The 23,261-nt window shown below is 51.5% G+C and overlaps 1 protein-coding gene across 2 annotated transcripts in view; it reads right to left on the bottom strand.

Annotated features, from left to right (window-relative positions):
• The window catches only part of ASCC1 (activating signal cointegrator 1 complex subunit 1), a 71,788-nt gene that overhangs the window by 24,609 nt on the left and 23,918 nt on the right, over positions 1-23,261 (bottom strand). For both annotated transcript variants that reach the window (XM_064145042.1, XM_064145043.1), the window contains exons 7-9: positions 16,584-16,703; positions 12,661-12,785; positions 7,694-7,773 (exon numbers count right to left, since the gene is read on the bottom strand). In XM_064145042.1, the coding sequence (XP_064001112.1) occupies positions 7,694-7,773; positions 12,661-12,785; positions 16,584-16,703 (325 nt within the window). The remainder of the gene's footprint in view (positions 1-7,693; positions 7,774-12,660; positions 12,786-16,583; positions 16,704-23,261) is intronic.

Raw genomic sequence — 23,261 nt, 5'->3', positions numbered from 1 at the left:
CTTCCAAACTGGTTGATTCTGTGATTCTATACTTATCCTTTTCTGAACACCAGGCAGTCTTGGTCTCACCTAATGCTGATTCTTTGGCCCTTTGATTTCACCTCAGCTGAAAAAATACACCCAGAAAAGACTCTGTCCCTTTAATTTCACTGAGGAAAGTTACACAGAAAGGTCCTGGCTACAAATGGCTGCAGTGCATGAGGAGCACTCTTCACAAAGTCATAGAATGGCTTCATTTGCAAGGGACCCTAAACACCATCCAGTTCCAAGCTCCCTGACATAGGCAGGGACTCCTTCCAGTAGACCAGATTGCTCAAGGCTTCATCCAATCCAACCTCAAACACCTCTAGGGAGGGGGCATCCACAGCTTCCCTGGGCAACCTGTTCCAGTGTCTCCCTTAATGTAAAGAGTATCTTCCTAAGCTCCAGTCTAAATCTGCCCTCCTCAAGCCCCTCAGCCTATCACTACAAGCCCTTGTAAAAAGTTCCCCCCAGCTTTCCTGATGACTCCCTTCAGATACTCAAAAGCTGCTCTAAGGTCTCTCTGAAGCCTTCTTTTCTCCAGGATGCACAGTCTCAACTCTCATAGCCTGTCCTTGTAGGGCAGGTGCTCCAACACCTTGATCATCTTTGTGGTCCTCACTTGGTCCTGTTTCTTCAGGTCTGTGTCTCTGTTGTTTTGAGGGTCCCAGAGCTGTACACAGTGTTACAGGTGAGGTCTCACCAGAGCAGAGCAGTGTGGCAGAATCACCTCTCTTGACCACACTGATTTTGGTATAGCCTAGGACACCACTGGCCTTCTGGGCTGCAAGTGCACATTGTTAGGGCCTCATGTCCAGCAGCACCCTCAAGTCCTCCTCTGCATGGCTGCTCTCAATCTCCTCATTCCTCAGTCTAGGTGGAGTACCTAGGTGCAGAACTTTGCACTTGGACTTAACTCAGAATTACAGAATCAGTCAGGGTTGGAAGGGACCACAGGATCAGCCAGTTCCAACTCCTCTGCCATAGGCAGGGACACCCTACCCTAGAGCAGGCTGCACACAGCCTCAGCCAGCCTGGCCTTAAACACCTCCAGCCATGGGGCCTCAAACACCTCCCTGGGAAACCCAGTCCAGCCTCTCACCACTCTCAGGCTCAACAACTTCCTCCTCACAGCCACTCTCAATCTCCACACCTCCAGCTTTGCTCCATTTCCCCTAGTCCTGACACTCCTTCACAGCCTAGAAAGTCCCTCCCCAGCTTTTTTGGAGGCCCCCTGCAGATCCTGGAAGGCCACAAGAAGGTCACCTGGGAGCCTCCTCTTCTGCAGACTCAACAGCCCCAACTCTTTCAGTCTGTCCTCACAGCAGAGCTGCTCCAGCCCTCTGAGCATCCTCCTGGCCCTTCTCTGGACACACTCCAGCATCTCCACATCCCTCTTGGAATAGGGGCTCCAGAACTGGATGCAGTATTCCAGGTGGGGTTTCAGCAGAGCAGAGGGGGAGAATCACCTCCCTGGCCCTGCTGGCCTTACTTCACCTGATTCTCCTCAGCCCACCTCTCCAGCCTGTCCAGGTCCCTCTGTCAACCTGTCTTAAACTGAAATACTGCACATTCCTCACCCAGCAAGACAGAAACAATAGCAGAGAGCACTACTGGATTTGTTTGCTACGATCAGCTCTCTTCTTGCCCCAGTCTATCAGTGAGCAAATGCACCTTCCCCCTGCTCCATGTGAAAGCAGACATGGTCCTTCCAGAAGAGAAGCAGCCTCACTGAATTAAATCTTGTCCAACCTAGAAGCGCCCCCCGGGCAGTCCTGCAGCACAGGCTCTCTGCTGCTGCTGCTGTACCAGGGCATGGCAGCATGTGTCACACAGCCTGGACTGATCCAGTTCCCAGCCTTCCATCCCAGCTTAGAGTCTCCTCTAATGCCCTAAGACATAAGATGCACAGCTTCGCGCTCTCGTCCCTCAGTAGCTGCTCCCTCAGTCTTTAATCTTGTAAGCTGTTAATGCACAGATCTCCTCTAAGCAGCTGGGTTTGTCTTTTTCTGCACTCAAAATTTGCTTTTCCCTTCTCTGAATGTGTGCAGAAGCCACTCCTCAAGGCAAAAACGATTCTGTTTTTAACCCAGTGAAGGTCCAGGTGGGTTTCCTCCTACTACAAACCTTCCTGTCCTTCAAAAGCATCAGAGGGACTTCTGGCAGGCTCTACCTTCGCTATTCTCTGTGTTTTTATTTATTCCCCACAGCCTTAGTTTTTAAGGAGAGATAAATAAAAGGCTGGAGGCAGCCAAGCCTCATGTCCGGAGATGCAGGCAGCTGCCCCGGCCGCCTCTGTGCCAGCACCGTGCCACTCGGCCAGCTGCGATGCAGGGCACGAAGCCACCACCCGGGATACAGGCAGAGGCAAGGCAGAGGGGCTGCCAAAAAAATGCATCTCCCCAAGGGCCAGCTGCCTGCCTAGCCTGACCCTGCTCTCACAGGAAAGGAGCTGCTGCTGTCTTTCAGCTCTGCTCTCCAGACAGAGCCATTAAGGTTGTAAAAGTCATAGAATCACAGAATCAGTCAGGGTTGGAAGGGACCACAAGGAACAGCCAATTCCAGCCCCCTGCCACAGGCAGGGACACCCTACCCTAGAGCAGGCTGCCCACAGCCTCATCCAGCCTGGCCTTAAACACCTCCAGGCACGGGGCTTCAAACACCTCCCTGGGTAACACATTCCAGCCTCTCACCACTCTCATGGTGAAGAATTTCCTCCTCATGGCCAAGCTGAATCTCCTCACCTCCAGCTTTGGTCTATTCCCCCAGTCCTGGCACTCCCTGAGAGCCTAAAAAGTCCCTCCCCAGTTTTTTCGTAGGCTCCCTTCAGATACTGTATTCTAAGATCACCAAGTCTACCCTTCTACCCAGCACCTCTGTGACCACTAGACCATGTCCCAGGAGCCACATTTGCTTGTGTTTGAACACCTCCAGGGATGGAGACTTCACCACCTTCCAGGGCAGCCTGCTCTGATGCCTGACCACTCTTGCAGGAAAGGAATTTTTCCTCATATCCAATCTAACCCCTCCCTCATGCAGCTCTGTCCACAGTCTCCTTCTCTAGAGGATGTAAACTCAATCACAGGAACCTCTACATCAACATGAGTAAAGCCTTCTATGGTGAGGGTGACAGAGCCCTGGCACAGGCTCTCCACAGAGGTTGTGGAGTCTCCTTTTCTAGAGATCTCCAAGACCCACCTGGATGCATTCCCATGTCACCTGCCCTAGGTGATCCTGCTTGGCAGGGGGGGTAGGATTTGATCTCTGGAGGCTCCTTACAGCACCTATCATTCTGTGACATGAAGTGGTCTACAAAGCCTGCTTGGGTCTAGACAAGCACACAGCATTTAGTGGTTTTGTGGGAGACACAAACCCCTCAGCTGCAGGGTCATGAGCTCCCTTGGGCTTCCAGCAGCAGCTAGGCCAGGGAGCCTTTCTCAGGGATGCTCTTCAAGCCAGAAGTAATTTAAACTCCCGAAGGCAACTCATCCTACAGGATCTATTTTCTGAGGTGTGTGGGAAGGTACCGGGGCCCTCACAGCCATTTATTAGTACAAACAGGAGTGGATGTTTAACTCTGTGGAATGGGGAGAACAAAGGATTATTAACTAACGTTGCCATTAGCTGAGATGAGAGCAAAACAGCAGCTGGAGCCCGGGCTGAGGCGGGCAGGCCAGCAGCAAACGTGTGCTGCCAGCGCATCTGCACACGGGCATGCACCAGCTCCCGCCCTGGAGAGCCTCGGGTTGGAACAGTGGAACCACAGCCACAGCCATGCCAGCCTGCTCTGATGGCTCAGCTCCTGGCTCTCTGACAGGCAAAGCCTTTGGCCTGACGGTGCTGGGCAGGATGGAAACAAAAAGGATGCAACTCAGGTTTCCCAGCTTGATGCCCTCTTACCAGTCACTGTGCTCTGTCGGCTTTCCAAGTGTGGGCACTGCCACCCGACACAGCTATAGAATAGTAGGATCACAGAACTGTTTCAGCTGGAGAAGGTCTTTAAGATGAAGTCCAAATGCTCTCTAACTCTAACACAGCCTTCCCTCAGCCTACTCTACCACCCCCTATCACCATGTCCCTCAGCATCACACCTCTGACTCTTTCAAACACCTCCAAAGATGCAATCACTTCCCTGGGCAGCCTGTTCCAGGGTCTGGAACAGGTTTTTTCAGGTTTCTTCTAAAGTCAAATTTAATGTTCAAGTTGCTGGAGGAACTTGAGGCAATCTCCTCTCATCCTTATCACTTGTTACTTAGGAGAAGAGACCAACACCCACCTGGCTTCAATCTCCTTTCAGGGAGTTGTAGAGAGCCTGAAGGTCTCCTCTCAGCTTCCTTCTCTCCAGGCTGAACAACACTCAGCCATCCCTTACCAGCCCTGGTCTCCAGATCCTTCACACAGCTTCCCTGTCCTTCTCTGGACATGCTCCAGCACCTCAGTGTCCCAGAACTGAACATGAGATTTGAGGTGTGGCCTCCCCAGCGCTGTGTCCAGAGGAGCAATCCCTGCCTTGCACCTGCTTGTCACAAAATTCCCAGTGCAGGCCAGGATGCTGTTGACATCCCAGAGTCCCTCTACCTGGAAACATGTCAAGGGGACAGCACCCAGAAGCCAGTTCATAGAATCATCCAGGTTGGAAGAGACCTCCAAGCTCAGCTGGTCCAACCTAGCACCCAGCCCTGTCCAACCAACCAGACCATGGCACTGAGTGCCTCAGCCAGGCTTTGCTTCAACACCTCCAGGCACAGCGACTCCACCACCTCCCTGGGCAGCCCATTCCCATGGCAAGTCACTCTCTCAGTTGTCTAACTGCAGCCACCTTAATTAAGAGCCCATCATTTAGATCCTGTCACAGAAGTTAATGCAGCTTCTCTGCAAGAGGGCAGCCTCCCCGAGCAGCAGATAAATAATGTATCTCAGAGGGGGGGCTGGGAGGGAAGTGCTGCATCCTTGCAAGGTCATGCTAGAATGCATCAGTGGCTGGCTGAGGCTGGGCTCCTCCGGTAAGAAGCCTGGAGCTATTTATGACTCATGTAATTAATTAATGCCAATGGGCGTTTGTTCTGCTGCGGGCACGTGGGAGACCAAAGGGAGACAGGAAGGGAGCAGGTTAGGAGATGCAGTGGAGGTGGAGGGGAGAAGGATGACATTTCATAGAATCATAGAATCAGTCAGGGTTGCAAGGGACTGCAAGGATCAGCCAGTTCCAACTCCCCTGCCATGGGCAGGGACACCCTACCCTAGAGCAGCCTGCCCACAGCCTCAGCCAGCCTGGCCTTAAACACCTCCAGCCATGGGGCCTCAACCACCTCCCTGGGAAACCCAGTCCAGCCTCTCACCACTCTCATGATCAACAACTTCCTCCTCACCTCCAGTCTCAGTCTCCCCACCTCCAGCTTTGCTCCAGTCCCCCGAGTCCTGGCACTCCCTCACAGCCTAAAAAGTCCCTCCCCAGCTTTTTTGGAGGCCCCCTTCAGACACTGAAAGGCCACAAAAAGATCACCTGGGAGCCTCCTCTTCTGCAGACTGAACAGCCCCAACTCTTTCAGTCTGTCCTCACAGCAGAGCTGCTCCAGCCCTCTGAGCATCCTCCTGGCCCTTCTCTGGACACGCTCCAGCATCTCCACATCCCTCTTGCAATGGGGGCTCCAGAACTGGATATAGCAAGACATGTTTGAAGTAATCACCAACAGTTCAAACAGCCAGTAGCTCTGCCAGTTACACCAGTACAAAAGCACAGGTGCTGGAAGGGACCTCTGGAGACCATCGAGTCCAAACCCCCTGCCAAAGCAGGATCACCTAGGGCAGATCACATAGAAATCCATCCAGATGGGTCTTGAAAGTCTCTAGAAAAGGAGATTCCACAACCTCTCTGGGCAGCCTGCTCCAGGGCTCCATCACCCCCACAGTAAAGAAGTTTCTCCTTACATTGAGGTGGAGTCTCCTGTTTGTGCCAACTGCCCCTCAACCTACCACAAGACACCAGTGGAAAGAGCCTGGGCCCTTCTTCTTGACCCCCACCCTTCAGATATTTATAAGCATGAATAAGGCCTCTGCTCAGCCTGCTCTTAAAAACACACCACCTTGTATTGCAGAGAGCATCAAGAACATGAAGTGGCCACCTGAGGTCAGGCAGTCATGTTTTGAAGCATCACCAGACCCACAGACCCTCAGACCCAACGGCATGGTCCACTTGCGGTGTGACCAGAAGAGGGAGGCATCATTTATGTCTTTCCAGTCGAAAGTGAGTTTGAGGAGCATCAAGAAAGAGTTGAAGGTTTGATTTCATGTCTCTCAAGTCTGAGGACAAGTTTAACAGATGCAGAAGAAAGGAGCAAAGGGCAAAGCACATCGTGGGTGTGTACCCTGACAGGTGAGCCACTGCAGGCACTCAGGGCTGCCACCACACTCCACCTCCCCTTTCTGGAGCCAGCTCTTGGGCACTGGGGAGCTAAGCAAAGCTCCCAGCTCACAGCAGGGAAGGAACCAGTCGGTGGCTTCCCTGCTCCAGTTTGCAATGCTGCAGTCTCACACCGACCACTCAACATGTGGCGACGCTGAGTCATGACACTGCGCTTGCACAGACCGTTCGAGGACAATGAGAGCTTAACCTAATTTTGTCCCTTTGTTTGTCCTCTGCGCAGAGGAGATCAATCAGTTCCACTCTCTGCCTTCACATCCCCCTGCATCCAGCGCCTCACTCAGCACACAGCAAAACTGCTAACACAAACACAGTGCGATCCTTTCCCTCCTTTGCTGCCCTAAAGTCCTTCTGGGCTGCCCTAGCTCCCACCCACAGCCTGCATCCTCTCTCACATATTTTTGTTGCCAGAAGATCCTCTGTCGGTTCCCAAACGTATTCGGGCATTGTCCCATCTCCCTCTTAGCAGAGCTGCCTGCAACAAATCTCCTCACACAATGAGGATTGCAGATTTGCTTACAAAGCAGAGTTGTTTTCCATATTGGCTTCTCTGTGCTTGCCTCTTCTCCCTGGACACTTGCAGGGGCCAAGTGCCACAGCATCAGTCTGACACTGCCATCTGGATGATGAGCAGCAGAGGCTGTCTGCAGTCTCAACCCTGGGAGGTTGCAGGATGCTCTCCTTTGATCCTCACCTACCCTCTACAGCCCTGGGAATCTTTCTTTCTACCTTTTGACTACTGCCAAAGCCCCTCAAGACTCCCTGCTCCTTTTTACTGGAGAAGAACTACTCAAATCGATAACAGATTAAAAAAAAGAGAAACAAACCAAAAGAATCAAAAAGTGAAGTGAAAAGGCAGCTAGCTTGAGTTTCACAAACACACATTGAGTGAGTAGAACCAGAGCAACAAAGTACTGCTTTCTGGTGGGCTGAGAATCCACACGAGCCTGAGTCTCCAGGGTAAACCAGGAGCACAGTAAACGACAACACCAACACCCACTTAGCATTCGCGCTACATGTTCCTGCTCCCAGCCTCAGCAGCTTTAGGACTGCTCCTGCTCACTGCTGTAACACTCCCAATTATGAGAGATCTGGATTGTTTATCTCCTAAACAGATTTCCTCCCCCAACCCCTATCCCAGGAGATCTCATAAGCCTAAGACAAACGTAGTCTTGAAGAGGTGTTCCACCTCCTCTTGGCTCTTTGAATATCCAGAGCTGGTTTGGATTTCCCTAACAGTCTCACACTGACCTTGAGGATGTTTCGGCCATCGAAGGACTCCCTCTCCTTGAAAGATGATTTACCAGGCATTGGATTGCTTCGTTCTTCAGCTGTCAAAGAGAAAAGCCACCACCAGAATGAGCTTCAGATGGGAGAACTGTGTGTGCTGTATTTCAACCCTCCCCACACACACGCTCTCTCCCTCCCCAAAGTCAGCTGCCAGCTAATAAACCGTCTTGGCCCAGTTCTTGGTGCACAAAAAAAAATCACTCCCAACTTTGATTTTAAAGATAATGATGCTGAACACACAGGGGTTGGTGCCTCTGCTGGGACCACCTGGATTACCTGCAGGAAAGACCCTACACCATGGCCAGCAGGGCAAGGGAGGTTATTCTTCCCCTGTACTCAGCACTGGTCAGGCCACACCTTGAGTACTGTGTCCAGTTCTGGGCCCCTCAATTCAAGAGTGATGTTGAGGTGCTGGAGCATGTCCAGAGAAGGGCAACAAAGCTGGTGAGGGGCCTGGAGCACAAATCCTATGAGGAGAGGTTGAGTGAGCTGGGCCTGTTTAGCCTGGAGAAGAGGAGGCTCAGGAGTGATCTTATTACTGTCTACAACTACCTGAAGGGGCATTGTAGCCAGGTGGGGGGTGGCCTCTTCTCCCAGGCAACCAGCAATAGAACAAGGGGACACAGTCTCAAGTTGTGCCAGGGTAGGTATAGGCTGGATGTTAGGAAGAAGTTCTTCACAGAAAGAGTGATTTGTCATTGGAATGGGCTGCCCAGGGAGGTGGTGGAGGCACCATCCCTGGAGGTCTTCAAGAAAAGCCTGGCTGAGGCACTTAGTGCCATGGTCTAGTTGACTGTCTAGGGCTGGGTGCTAGGTTGGACTGGATGATCTTGGAGGTCTCTTCCAAACTGGTTGATTCTGTGATTCTGTGATTACCCAAAGATACTGCTAGAGACATTCTGCCGTCTCATCTTAGAATCATAGAATCAGTCAGGGTTGGAAGGGACCACAAGGATCATAGAATCAACCAGGTTGGAAGAGACCTCCAAGCTCAGCCAGCCCAACCTAGCACCCAGCCCTGTCCATCAACCAGACCATGGCACTAAGTGCCTCAGCCAGACTTTTCTTGAACACCTCCAGGCACGGCGACTCCACCACCTCCCTGGGCAGCCCATTCCAATGCCAATCACTCTCTCTGCCAACAACTTCCTCCTAACATCCAGCCCAGACCACAGCACAACTTCATCTAGTTCCAACCACCCTGCCATGGGCAGGGACACCCTACCCTAGAGCAGCCTGCACACAGCCTCAGCCAGCCTGGCCTTAAACACCTCCAGCCATGGAGCCTCAACCACCTCCCTGGGAAACCCATTCCAGCCTCTCACCACGCTCATGCTCAACAACTTCCTCCTCATGTCCAGTTTTGGATACTCAAATCCTCTACTTAGTTCTGCATCCTTCACTACAAGGACATTGAGCTGCTGGAATGTGTCCAAAGAAGACTAATGAAGCTGTTGAAGGGTCTGGAGAGCAGATCTGTTGAGGTGCAGCTGAGAGAACTGGGGTTATTTAGCCTGGAGAAAAGGAGGCTGAGGGGAGACCACAATGCCCTCTGCAGCCAGCTGAAAGCAGATTGGAGCCAGGTGGGGGATGGTCTCTTCTCAGTAGCAAGTGCTAAGAGGAAATGGTCTCAAGTTGTGCCAGAGGATGTTTAGGTTGGATATTAGTAACAATTTCTTTCCTGCAAGAGTGGTCAGGCATTGGAACAGGCTGCCCAGGGAAGTGGGGGAGTCACCATCCCTGGAGGTGTTCAAACAAATGTGTGGACATGGCACTTTTAAGACCTGGTTTAGTGGGCATAGTGGTCTTGGATTGATGGTTAGACTTGATCACAGAGGTGTTTTCCAACCTTAATGACTCTAGGATTCTATGATCTGCTTCTCCTCCTTGGCTGACTTGAATCCCACATCCTGCCAGGGTGGGAGTCAGCAGTGTGAGTGCTTGCATGACCTGGAAGGGCACCAAAAACCAGACGGAGCAGAGGAACACGGTGCCAGGAGCGATCCAGACAGCACCTATCCCAACCTCTGCTGCCAGCCTGGGGAAGCACAGGCGTGCAAGTGTGTCTGCTTCTCTGCAGGGTGGGCAGGCAGCCACACACAGACATTAAGAATAGCAGCCCAGGCCTGCAGCCAAATGCCTACGTCTCAGATCCGTTTCCCCGGAGCATGCCTGGATTTTTACATAATCCTGCTCTTTCCACAGGACCTCTGCCTCACTGGGTGAATATATTCAATATTCCTTTTTCATCTCCAGCATGGACTATGAAGTCTCACTCACACCTAGCAAGCTATTCAAATGCTGTCCTGAATACAAAGTGATTTCTATAGCTACCTGGTTAACGCTCTCACCACTGTGTCCGCACGGCTCACACGCCTCATGGGGCTGGGCAGAATAGAGACACATCATGCCCAAGGCAGCCGCCCTTGTGCCTCCCCAAAGAGAGAGACAAGAGCATTCTGGCCTCCATTTTATCACAGAATTGATTTGGTTGAAAGAGACCTTTAGGATCATTGAGTTCAACCATTAGCCCAACACTGCCATGTCACCACTAAACCATTTCTCTCAGCACCAACATCTACAAGGCTTTAAAATCCCTCCAGGCATGGAGACTCCCATCACTGCCCTCAGAAGCCTGGTCCAGAGCTTGCCAACCTTTCTGGGGAAGAAATTGTTCCTCATGTCCAACCTAAACCTCTCCTGGTGCAATTTGAGGCCCCTTTCTCTTGTCCTATCACTTGATACTAAGGAGAAGAGACTAATCCCCACTTCACTTCAGCCTCCTTTCAGGGAGTTGTAGAGAGCCAGAAGGTCTTCCCTCAGCCCCCTTTTTTCCAGACTAAACAATCCCTGGTCCCTTAGCCACTCCTCTCACAAAATGTGTGCTCTAGAACCTTCACCAGCTTCATTGCCCTTCTCTAGACACACTCCAGCACCTCAATGTCCTTCTTGCAGTGAAGAGCCCCAAACTGAACCCAATACTCAAGGTGTGGCCTCACCAGTGCTAATTACAGGGGGACAATTGCTGCCCTCCCCCTGAGGCCACACTATTGCTGATCCAGGCCAGGATGCTGTTGGCCTTCTCAGCTACCTGAGCACTCCTCCAGCTCACGTTCAGTTTGCTGCTGACCAACACCACCAGGTCTTTTTCCACCACCCAGCACTCCAGCCACTTTCCCCCAAGCCCAAGGCATTGCACGTGGTCATCTTCACCAATTTTCACATCCAAGGCTCCTTTTTCTGTGGTTTCTGCTACCTGAACATGCTTATCTGACTTGAGTAGCAGTCATTCCCAAAGCCTGCTGTCAGGTGCATGGAAAAATCACAACACAAACCATCTGCTGTCACCACTGTCTGCACAGAGACTCGCAGAGGCCACCAACCTAGCAGCACTGAGCAGAAGTCACCAGGCCAGAGAATGCTGTGAGAAGCTTTAGTGCACTGCTGCTCAGGCTTGCAAACTACAATGTGCCAGAGCACTTGCAAGTCTGCACATGCAGAAGGAGGCTGTAATGTCCTGCCCCTCCCTCAGTGCATCTGAGGCTGCTTCACAAAGTCTGCAACAAGAACGATGCAGACATCTCCTGGCAGAGACAGCAGACACTGTGCACTCAGTGAGAGCTCAGATTCCACCCCATGACTGTCTGAATCTGATCTCATGGAACTGCAGAATGCACTGGGTTGGAAGGAACCTCTAAAGGTTATCTAATGCAAACTCCCTGCAGCAAGCAGGGACATCCCCAACTAGATCAGGTTACTCGGAGCTCCATCAAGCATGACCTTGAAAGTCTTCAGTGCTGGAGCTTTCATCACCTTCCTGGGCAACCTGTTCCAGTGCTTCATCACCCTCACAGCAAAGAACTTCTTCCTGATGTCCAATCTAAATCTGTCCTTCTCTAGTTTAAAACCACTGCCCCTTGTCCAATTGCTACATGCCCTTGTAAATTAGTTTCACAGGGAAGGAGATGAAATCCTGTTCCCAAATCAAGGGGCAATCTTCAACTTGACCAAAGAGGACCAAGTTTTCATCTCGTTTCAACGGCAGCACAGCACATTGAGCTGCAACCGTGTTTCAGTTCAACCTCAGGTACTCCCTGGACCTTTCTCTCCTCAGGGCTATTCACTATGGAGAAGAGAAGGCTCCAGAGAGTGGCCTTTCAGTACCTGAAGTGGGATACAGGAAAGCTGGAGAGGGGCTTCTTACAAAGACTTGTAGTGATAGGATGAGCTGGAAGAGGGCAAATTCAGACTGGATATTAGGAGAAAAACTTTCCAGTGAGGGTGGTGAAACACTGGAACAGGTTGCCCAGCTTATGGATGTCTTCTCCCTCGAAGTGTTCAAGGCCAGTTGGGATGAGGCCTTGAGCAACCTGGCCTAGTGGAAGGTGTCCCTGCTCATGGCAAAGGGGGTTGGAACCAGATGATCTTTAAGATCCCTTGGGGTTGGTCTCTTCACCCAGGCAAGCAGCAACAGAAGAAGGGGACACAGTCTCAAGTTGTGCCAGGGGAGGTCTAGGGTGGATGTTAGGAGAAGTTCTTGACAGAGTGATTGGCACTGGAATGGGCTGCCCAGGGAGGTGGTGGAGTCACCGTGCCTGGAGGTGTTGAAGCAAAGCCTGTCTGAGGCACTTAGTGCCATGGTCTGGTTGACTGGACAGGGCTGGGTGCTAGGTTGGACTGGATGAGCTTGGAAGTCTCTTCCAACCTGGTTGGTCCTATGATTCTATGATTCTAAGACAGGATGAGGTACTTAGTGCCATGGTCTAGTTGACTGAATAGGGATGGGTGCTAGGTTTGACTGGGTGAGCTTGGAGATCTCTTCCAACCTCGCTGATTCTATGATTCCACCATTGGCATTGCAGGGCCACAAAAGCATTTCCTGATGAGCAGTGATTACACATTCATCAGTAAGGGTGAGGGATACACACCACTGGGATCTTTCCTGAAGAGAGTGTTCATGACTGTAGCATGCAGTTTCACTCTGTCCCACTCCTTAAGCATCAGGCCAGAGGCTATGAACCTTTCCACCAGCTGATCAGCAATCACCTGCAATCTGGGAAGGCAAAAAACAAAGAGGAAAAACAGAGCAGTGCAAACCAAGGAGAAACCTCTGCATTGTCAGCTTTTCAGCCAGGGAGGGCAGCATGTGTGAAATGAAGTCTCTGCACACACACACACACGCAGAAAGGGAGCTTGTGATAGAAAGCAAACAGAGCCACCAGGATTCGGCTCTAAGGCAAAAAGTTCCCTCTGCTTTGCAAAACCTCCTCAGTGATGGCTTCTGCTGCAAATGTTCCATGGACAGGGGCAGATTTAGCACTGCAGAGAGCTTGCTTGCACTGACAGATGTTATTGAGACTCACAGGATTCATCTTTCTAATGCCAACAAGCACAATGTGACTCTCCTTGCAACTGCTGAACCCTGCAGATTCCCACAGGACCTGCTCTGCTCAGGGACTGCACTGGGCTGGAGCTGGGACCCTCTCTCTCCCAAACAAGTAACCCAGTTCCTGGGAGAGCTCAGAATATGGTGACACAGGACATAAACCCAGACAGCATATCCTGGTGAATGCTCCAGCTCTGGAGCAACTAAGAAGCAGACTCAAAGGACTTATTGCCACCTTCCTGTCTGGCCTCAGTCAGAGATGAAAGCAGCCATGGCTGCCAGGGTCTGTGGGCAGACCTGTCCTAGGATAGGCAGGAGGACGAGGCAGGTGATGAGAGCAATGAACTGACATGCCCTATGTCTAAAGAGCTGAAGGAACTTCCAGGCTGCTGCTCTCCCCTACAAAATGTCTGCAGTGCCCCAGCCTTACCAAGGCTGTGCTAGAACAAGAGCTTCCTGTCCCCAAAAACACAGCAAGAGAGTCTGTGCATAAGAATTCAGGCTCCTCTCACAGCATCCAAGGGATTAGACAGCTTTCTGCTCCACCAGGTGCCACCTTTCTGGCTTCTCAGCTGCAGCTGCAGAGGCAGAGTGTGGCCTCTCTGAGGCTGGCCCCCAGAGCCTAGGGCTGCCACGCTCCAGATGCCAGCTCCTACCCCATGGCTGCTTCTGTGCCACCTCTCAAGGGCTGCCAGCTCCACTGCAACGATTTCAGAGGCCTCTGAAACTACCAATTCTCAGGGTTTTCTGCCCCTTTCTGGCCATACAACAGGGACTGTTAAAATGAGCAATGACAAAGATTAAACGAAGATCATTACGGACAATGCTAAAACAAATTAAGGGAGAGGAGCTGAAGGGAAAATGGAGCTTTATTACCTTATAAAGTTAATCAAGGAAATAAAACAAATTAGAAGGAATTATAATGGAAATTATTTGCCATGTGGGAGGTATCAGAGCCTGATCCCTCTCTCTCAGACTGAGCCATTCTAAATGTGCAGCAGGGCTTGCCAACCCCCCGATTCTGTCTGCAGTTATGCAAGCTAGGTCAGGGTAAATCAAATCTCCTGCTTTATAGCTTTAAGCTGATCAAGATCATCCAAAGATCAGGAAGGAACTCCACCCCTCAGCCATGCCAGGAGCTACACAAAGCTAGCAAGAGGTCTTGCATGAGACAAGAAGGCACACACCTCTCTCCAGCACCGAGATGCAGCAGTCTGATCCAGCACAGCAAACCACATGGCTGCTGCTCTCAGCCTTGCAGCTGGGAAACTCTGCTTTCTACCTGCCTTTCTCATCTCCCTGAGCAGCCAGCAAAAGGTGCATGGAGCTGCTCAGCAATAACCCATTCAGCAGATCAGAAAACAAAGCACAGTTTTCTGGAGGAATCACCATTTGTCCCCTCTCTATAATCACCTGGAATCTCAGAGGAAGCAAAAGAAGCTTTCACTGCTCTCCAGCAATGCAAACTCAACCTACTTCCCCCTCTGCAAAGCTAAATGTTTTCTGGATGCTTGCTAACAGTTAAGGAAATATATCAAAGCAGAAGTGCCAGGTGAATTCATTTGCAGGTGCAGGCAGGAGCAGCCTGGGCCAAGAATAAAAGCTTGTAATCATTTGGCCCTCTCTGAGCATGCTGCCAAGCAAAAAAGGTGTTGAGAAAGAACAGTCTGACAGCCTCCAGGTGCTATGGAAAGCACAAGATCTGTGTTTGGTCACAGCCTCAAATAACAGACCTCTGTGACGGACAGAGGAGACATCAGCCCTTTCCCAGGGGGATGAGTGGGAGTTGTGTTTTTGAAAGGCAATGTGGATGTGAAGAGCTCTTTTCTCTCCCCTGCCAAAACCAGTTCTGCCACCCCTAATGCACATCAGCACTATGGCTAAGCAGGCTCTCAGCAGAAGGGATAAGGCTGGCATCCGAAGCAGCTTGCAGTGCTAGTACCAACAACTCAAGCTGTCTCCAGGCACAGGCAGACATCACTGCCATGCTTTAGGCCCTGCTTATGCTCTACAGAACTCCTCTGCCAGCTCCTTCAGGTTGCAGACTTATTTTCAGGTGCCAGCAGACTCTCAAGCACTACACCTCAGGGATGATCAGAGCTCGATGACTCAGGAGAAAAGAAGTCCACACCTCAGCTCTCAAGAGGTGACACTTCAGCTGCTTTCCACAACAAACCAAGTGCAGGGCATTTGGGTCATCCAGTATCTGCCTCTATCTCATCTTCCTGAGCACTGCTGCCTTGTTTCTCCCTGCACCTCTCTTCTGTCTCCTGGCTCATCTCTGCCTTGGCCTGGTTCTCCACCTGCCCCATTTGTTCTGCCTTACCTCTTTCAGGGTAGCACAGACTTCAAAGCAGAAGAGCCAAGAAGAGGAAAAGATTTCAGTTCCTACTGCCTCCCAGCAATTCTCACATCTTCGTTTTCCCACCCATTTCCTTATCCCACTTCCGATCTCTCACTTCAGCACAGCTTCCAGAGTGTGGTTTCAAGCAGGAGCTCCCCACCTTGGCTCCCCAGCCCTTGGGGAAAGGAGATGCCAGAGCACGTCCTTTCTTCTCTGAGCCAGCCCCTGCCTGCAGCCTCCCTCCTCCAGCTGCACGGCTCTGTGCTCCCCTGCTTGCTCCTGCTGTCTTCTAGCAACAGGAACAGACACAAAAGGGCAGCCCTGTCAGGAAAAGACAAGACTAAGGCTCAGGGAAGGAAGGCTCAAGCTCTTCTGGCTACCCTTCTACCACTTCTGCACCCACCTCACAACCAGTAGCACAGAGTACAACAGCTTTTATGTTTCCCCAGTCTTCCAGTACAGCACTGTGAGAAAGGATGGTGCTTGCTGGTAACTTGTCAAAACTAGGACAGAGGGAGGTTGACCAGAAGCCACAGCACTGTTTGTAGAGCTAAAGCCACCAGCCACAGTGCAGAACAGCACAAACACAGGAGCTGACACACCAGCCAGGCTTCAAGAGCTCACACCAGCAGCTCAGAAGACAGACATCTATTTCACACCTAGCCTGCTCCATGCTGCTGACAGACATAAACCCCAACTCTGTAACCAAGTCATGCTTTTCTGAGGACCTTCTGGTCCTAACTGGGTGTTAAGAATAATTAAGTGCTGCAGAATGTGCCAGGCTGTCCAGATTAATCTGGACTGCAGGTTGGGAACTAGACAGCAGAGGCCAAGTTGTTCTACCTTCTCAGTCATCTCAGGAGCATCTCCTTGGCCATCTTATCACCTCGTGAGCCACGACACCATTATTCAATCTGACAAACTGCTACAGAGACAAATGACATCTTTCAGCTGCACCACCAGTGACTGATTTAAAGAGCAAACACATCACTGCCTTAACCAGTTTAGGAAGCAAGAATGACTTCATCTTCCTGAGTGCTGGCCCAAGGACTGCTAGCAGTACCCACCAGCTTCAGAGGGCCTCTCGGGCACACCGCTGTGGCAAATCGAGGGGCACTCACCTGTCTGAGCCATCCTTCATGTGGACTTTGGCATAGAGGACATCAATCATGGCAGGATCATCGTTCATGTACTCCACTCCTGCCACCTCCACAGTCAGGGGCTTGCCTCCAGCAATTTGGCTAAAATGTAAGAAATCCCTTATGTTACAAAACTGAAACAGAGAACCACAGAACTATTTGGGTTGGGAGGGACCTTTAAAGGTCATCTAGTCCGACCCCCCCCCCTGCAGCCAGCAGGGACATCTGCAACCACAGCAGGTTGCTCAGAGCCCCAAACAACCTGACAAGTGACACAGAACATCACACACTTGCTTTTGATAGGCATGGTGCACCTCATGGCACCTCACTAAGTATTTGGTTTAACTAAAGGAATGATAGCAAACACATTTTTTTGCTATACTTAAACCCAATTTTGATTTTAAGTGGGAATTAAATGTTATCTAGAACATATGGGGCAGAGAACTTCTCTTTCCTGTATCTTTTAGGTTGTTTGCACTGAAAAAAAAAACCCACAACACAAAAAAGCCTCCCTGATCTCTACAGCACCAAAGAACACAGAATCATAGAATCAGTCAGGGTTAGAAGGGACCACAAGGATCATCCAGTTCCAACCCCTTGCCAGGGGCAAGGACACCCTACCCTAGAGCAGCCTGCACACAGCTTCATCCATTCTGGCCTTAAACACCTCCAGCCATGGGGCCTCAACCACCTCCCTGGGAAACCCAGTCCAGCCTCTCACCACTCTCAGGCTCAACAACTTCCTCCTCACATCCAGGCTGAATCTCCCCACCTCCAGCTTTGCTCCATTCCCCCTAGTCCTGCCACTCCCTCACAGCCTAAAAAGTCCCTCCCCAGCTTTCTTTTAGTCCCCCTTCAGATCCTGGAAGGCCACAAGAAGGTCACCTGGGAGCCTCCTCTTCTGCAGACTCAACAGCCCCAACTCTTTCAGTCTGTCCTCACAGCAGAGCTGCTCCAGCCCTCTCAGCATCCTCCTGGTCCTTCTCTGGACATGCTCCAGCATCTCCACATCCCTCTTGCAATGGGGGCTCCAGAACTGGATGCAATACTCCAGGTGGGGTCTCAGCAGAGCAGAGTAGAGGGGGAGAATCACCTCCCTGGCCCTGCTGGCCACACTTCTGCTGATGCAGCCCAGGCTCTGCTTGGCTTTCTGGGCTGCAAGTGCACACTGCTGGCTCCTGTTGAGCTTCTCATGCAGCAGCACCCCCAAGTCCCTCTCCTCAGGGCTGCTCTCCAGCCACTCACTGCCCAGCCTGCATTTGTGCTTGGCATTGCCTCCACCCAGCTACAGGACCTTGCACCTGGTCTTGTGGAAGCTCCTGAGGTTGGCTTGTGCCCACCTCTCCAGCCTGTCCAGGCCCCTCTGCATGGCATCCCTGCCCTCCATCCTGTCTACTGCACCACACAGCTTGGTGTCATCAGCAAACTTGCTGAGGGTGTACTCAGGGTCACTGTCCATGGCACCACAGCTGCCATTACCTCCTTAGCCCAAGAAAAGCTGTGAAAACATTTAAATTTATCCATTCAGAGGTCTAGACAGACACTGAAGTCAGTTTGTCACTGTTCACAGGACATCTCAATGCAGAGATTTCTGTTTCAGAAGATTCACTAGCAGTAAAAAAATTGTTCCAGTTCTCATTCCTGGAGGGCTCCTGACTTGCCTGGGAAGACAGAAGATAGCAATCACAGAATGAAAGAACCATAGAGTGGTTTGAGTTGGGACAGGACTTTTAAAGCATTCTGTAGGTCCATTGCTCCACCAGCTCTACACATCAAGGTGCTTTTAAAGGCCAATTAGTCCAACCTCTCTGCAGTTGGCAGGTTGCTCACAGCCCCGGAGAACCTGACCTAATGGTTCCAGGGATGGAGCATATACCACCTACCTCTCTGGGCAACCTGGACCAGTGTCTCACCACCCTCAGTGTAAAACATTTCTTCCTTCTATTTAGTTTAAAACCATTGCCCCTTGTCCTGTCTGTCCCCAGCTTTCCTGTAGACCCTTTTAAGTACTAAAGGTCCCCAGTAAGGTCTCCTTGGAACCTTCTCCAAGCTGAACGACCCCAAGTCTTTCAGCCTGTGCTTGTAGGAGAGGTGGTCTAGCCCTCTGATTGTGTTCATAGATGGTTTGGATAGTTAGAAGGAGCTGCAAATGTCTTCACAGATAGCACTGGCACTGAAGTTCTGTGCTTCTCAAACAGAGTTAAAGCAAACACAGAGCTTCAGTAGAAGACACACTGACAGCATTGTACACATGTAGAACATAAACTGTTCTGCGTGTTACAGCAGCAATGCTCCTTCTCACTCCTCATGAAAATGCCTCAGGAAGAGCATGAAGAATGGTTGGACAGAGAGGAACCTTATGAAGCTCAGCCAGGGCAAATACAGAGCCCTCCATCTGGGGAGGAATGACCTCCTGCACCAGTAAAGGAGAGGAGCTGACCTGCTGGAAAACAGCTCTGTGGAGAAGGACCTGGCAGTGCTGGTGCACAAAAAGTTCATCACGAACCAGCAATGTACTCTTGTGGCCTAGAAGACCACTGGGGACCTTGGGGTGCATCAAGAAAAGTGTGGCCAGCAGGTTGAGGGAGGTTTTCTCCTCTTCTGTTCTGCTCTAGCAAGGCTACATCTGGGTCTAGTTCAGGCCTCTCCAATTCAAGAAGGGTGAGAAAAGCATCACCTCTCCAATTCAAGAAGGGTGAGGGGGAAAGGCTGAGAGACCTGTAGCTGTTCAGCCTGGAGAAGAGCAGACAGAGATCTGTCAATGCCAATCAAGAGCTAAAGGCTGGGGGGCAAGGGTGGGGTGAGACTCTTTTCAGTGGTGCCCAGCAACAAGGCAAGGGGTGATGGGCACAAACTGGAAGCCAGGAGGTTCCAGCTGACCATGGGTAAGAATTTTGCTGCGAGGGTGCTGGAACCCTGGCTCCCCAGAGAGCTTGTGTGCCAGCCCTCCTTTGACACAACGTCCCCAGCTTGCTGCTTTTCACCAGGAAAAGCACTCCTCACAGAATGCAGCTTTGAAGTGCATTTCAACACCCACTTAGAAGGGCTGGAAGCAAACAGAGCTGGTTTCAAACACCAGCTCCGGCTCCTCTCGCAGGAAGGCAAAACCCAAACCACGTGCTGGATACGAGATGCCTTCCCAGACCTGCAAACACACTGTGAAGTGTTTCTGCTTCCAAACACTCCACCTCCTTGCCTCTGCCAGCAGAACATGGCAGGGAGGCAGGGTGCTGCAGCAAGAGCTCCCTGGGAGCAAGCGCCGCTGACACAGGGAGCGTCTGGGCAGCACAAGTCCTAAATGCCAGCTAACAAAGGCAGCCTGACTTTGCTCTAACCGTGCTCACTTCTCTTCAGCTTGCCTTTCAGACTCTCAGCCAAGCATCCCAGGCGTGATTTCCCTTTCCAGACTGTTTACTGGGAGAACAGCATGAGTGCTCTGTGGGGCACATCATAGTGTGGGCACTAAAGCCAGGTCTAAAAGGGCACAGCTTCCCTCACATGGCACTGCCTGCGTTTGGCAAATGCAATGAAAGCCAACTAAGGTTCATGTGGGTGTAAGAGAGCCCAAATTAATTTCCAAAGGATATTTATTTGGGTGTGGCAAGAGAAATCATAGAATCATTTCAGTGGGAAAAGATCTTGGAGATCATAGAGTCCAACCATTCTCTAATTCTGCCAAGGCTGGTGCTAAACCATGGCCCTCAGCACCACATCTCTCTGGCTTTTAAACACCTTTGGGGAGGGAGATTCAACCGCCTCCCTGGGCAGCTTGTCCCAGTGTTTGAGAACCCTTTCAGTGAAGAAGTTTCTTCTAATGTCCAATCTAAACCACCCCTAGTGCATTTTGAGGCCGTTTCATCTTGCCCTGTCGCTTCTTGAGAGGTCTGGCAAACATGGCCTATGAGGAGTGGCTGAGGGAGCTGGGGGTGTTTAGTCTGGAGAAGAGGAGGCTGAGAGGGGACCTTACTCCCCTCTGCAAAAGGAGGTTGTAGTGAGGCTGGAGCTGGTCTCTTCTCCCCAATCCGTAATGACAGGACAAGAGGAAATGGCCTCAAGTTGCATCAGGGGAGGTTTGGGTTGGCTGTTGGGAGGAAGTTGTTTCCTGAGCAGGTGGTCAGGCACTGGAACAGGCTGCACAGGGAGGTGGTGGAGTTGCCATCCCTGGAGGTGTTTCAAAGGAGATTGGATGTGGTGCTTGAGGCTGTGGTCTGGTGATGAAGGCTGCTGGGATAAAGGCTGGACTGGCTGATGCTGGTGGTCCTTTCCAAGCAGAGTGATTCCTAGTGATGAGATGTGCTGAGGGCTTTGGTTTAGTCAAGGACTTGTCAGTGTGAAATTAATGATTGGACTCAATGAGCTTGAAGGGCTTTGGCAATCTAAGATATTCTGTGAATCTGTGATTCTTACCTGGGAGAACAGAGCGACTGTCACCTGGCCAATGTGGTGCTTATCCGCAAGATGGGTCAGAAGGAGGAGCCAGGAAATTACAGACCTGTCAGCCTGACCTCAGTGCCATGCAAGATAATGGAGCAGAGCATCCTGAGTGCAATCACAGAGCACCTACAGGGTGGCCAGGGGATCAGACCCAGCCAGCATGGATTTATCATAGAATCAACCAGGTTGGGAGAGATCTCCAAGCTCATCCAGACCAACCTAGCACCCAGCCCTGGCCAATCAACCAGACCATGGCACTAAGTGCCTCAGCCAGGCTTTGCTTCAACACCTCCAGGGATGGCAACTCCACCACCTCCCTGGGCAGCCCATTCCAATGCCAGTCACTCTCTCTGGCAAGAACTTCTTGGAACATCCAGCCTAGATTTCCCCCAGCACAACTTGAAACTGTCCCCTTGTTCTGTTGCTGGTTGCCTGGGTGAAGAGACCGAGGAGAGGCAGGTCCTGCTTGACCAACTTGATCTCTTTTTATGAGCAAGTGACCCCCCCGGTGAACGTGGGGAAGGCTGTGGGTGTGGTCTACCTGGATTTCAGCCAGGCCTTTGATACTGTCTGCTATAGCAAACTTGTGGCCAAAGTGGCAGCCCATGGCTTGGACAGGGGCACCTAGTGCTGGGTCAAGAACTGGCTAGATGGATGGGCCCAGAGAGCGGTGGTGAATGGTGCCACATCCAGTTGGCAGCTGTCACTAGTGATGTGCCCCAAGGATCAGTGCTGGGCACAGCCCTGTTCAATATCTTTATTGATGATCTGGAGCAGGGGATTGAGTCCAGCATCAGTAAGTTTGCAGATGACACCAAGTTGAGAGCAAGTGTGGATCGGCTACAGGGTAGAAGGGCTCTGCAGAGGGACCTTGCCAGGCTGGATAGGTGGGCAGAGGCCAACAGTATGAGATTGAACAAAGCCAAGTGCTAGGTTCTGCACTTTGGCCACAACAACCCTGTGCAGTGCTACAGGCTGGGGACAGAGTGGCTGAGAGCAGCCAGGCAGAGAGGGAGCTGGGGGTGCTGGTAGAGAGGAGCTGAAGATGAGGCAGCAGTGTGCCCAGGTGGGCAGGAGAGCCAATGGCATCCTGGGCTGGCTCAGGAAGAGTGTGGCCAGCAGGACAAGGGAGGTTCTTCTGCCCCTGAACTCAGCACTGCTCAGGCCACAGCTTGAGTGCTGTGTCCAGTTCTGGGCTACTCAATTTAAGAGAGATGTTGAGGTGCTGGAAGGTGTCCAGAGAAGGGCAAGGAAGCTGGTGAGGGGCCTGGAGCACAGCCCTGTGAGGAGAGGCTGAGGGAGCTGTGGGTGTTTGGCCTGGAGAAGAGGAGGCTCAGGGCTGACCTCATTGCTGTCTACAACTCCCTGAAGGGAGGCTGTAGCCAGGTGGGGTTGGTCTCTTCTGCCAGGCATTCAGGGACAAAACAAGAGGACACAGTTTCAAGCGGTGCCAGGGCACATTTAGGCTGGACATTAGGAAGAAATTCTTGTCAGAGAGAGTGATTGGCATTGGAATGGGCTGCCCAGGGAGGTGGTGGAGTCTCCATCCCTGGAGGTGTTTAAGAGGAGGCTGGATGAGGCACTTAGTGCCATGGTTTAGTTAATTAGAAGGGTTAGGTGATAGGTTGGACTTGACGATCCTAGAGGTCTTTTCCAACCTGGTCAATTCTGTGATCCTGACTCCAACCTCCTTTCAGGGAGTTGTAAAGAAGGTCACCTCTCAGCCTCCTTTTCTCCAGGCTGAACAACCCCAAGTCCTCCTCACCAGACCTGCTCTCCAGACCTAAAGGTTACATCCAAGTGTTGATTCCCCCTCCGCTAAAGGAAACAGAGAGTAAAGAATCATAGAATCACAGAATCATAGAATCAAACAGGTTGGAAGAGACCTCCAAGATCATCCAGTCCAACCTAGCACCCAGCCCTAGACAGTCAACTAGACCATGGCACTAAGTGCCTCATCCAGTCTTATCTTGAAGACCCCCAGGGACGGTGCCTCCACCACCTCCCTGGGCAGCCCATTCCAATGCCAATCACTCTCTCTGTGAAGAACTTCTTCCTAACATCCAGCCTATACCTACCCTGGCACAACTTGAGACTGTGTCCCCTTGTTCTATTGCTGGTTGCCTGGGAGAAGAGCCCACCCCCCACCTGGCTACAATGCCCCTTCAGGTAGTTGTAGACAGTAATAAGATCACCCCTGAGCCTCCTCTTCTCCAGGCTAAACAG

This window comes from Pogoniulus pusillus, chromosome 6, assembly GCF_015220805.1.
Source record: "Pogoniulus pusillus isolate bPogPus1 chromosome 6, bPogPus1.pri, whole genome shotgun sequence".
NCBI classification, from domain to species: Eukaryota; Metazoa; Chordata; class Aves; order Piciformes; family Lybiidae; genus Pogoniulus; species Pogoniulus pusillus.
The sequence above is the reverse complement of the archived record's forward strand: the minus strand, read 5'-3'. Positions and strand labels throughout refer to the sequence as shown.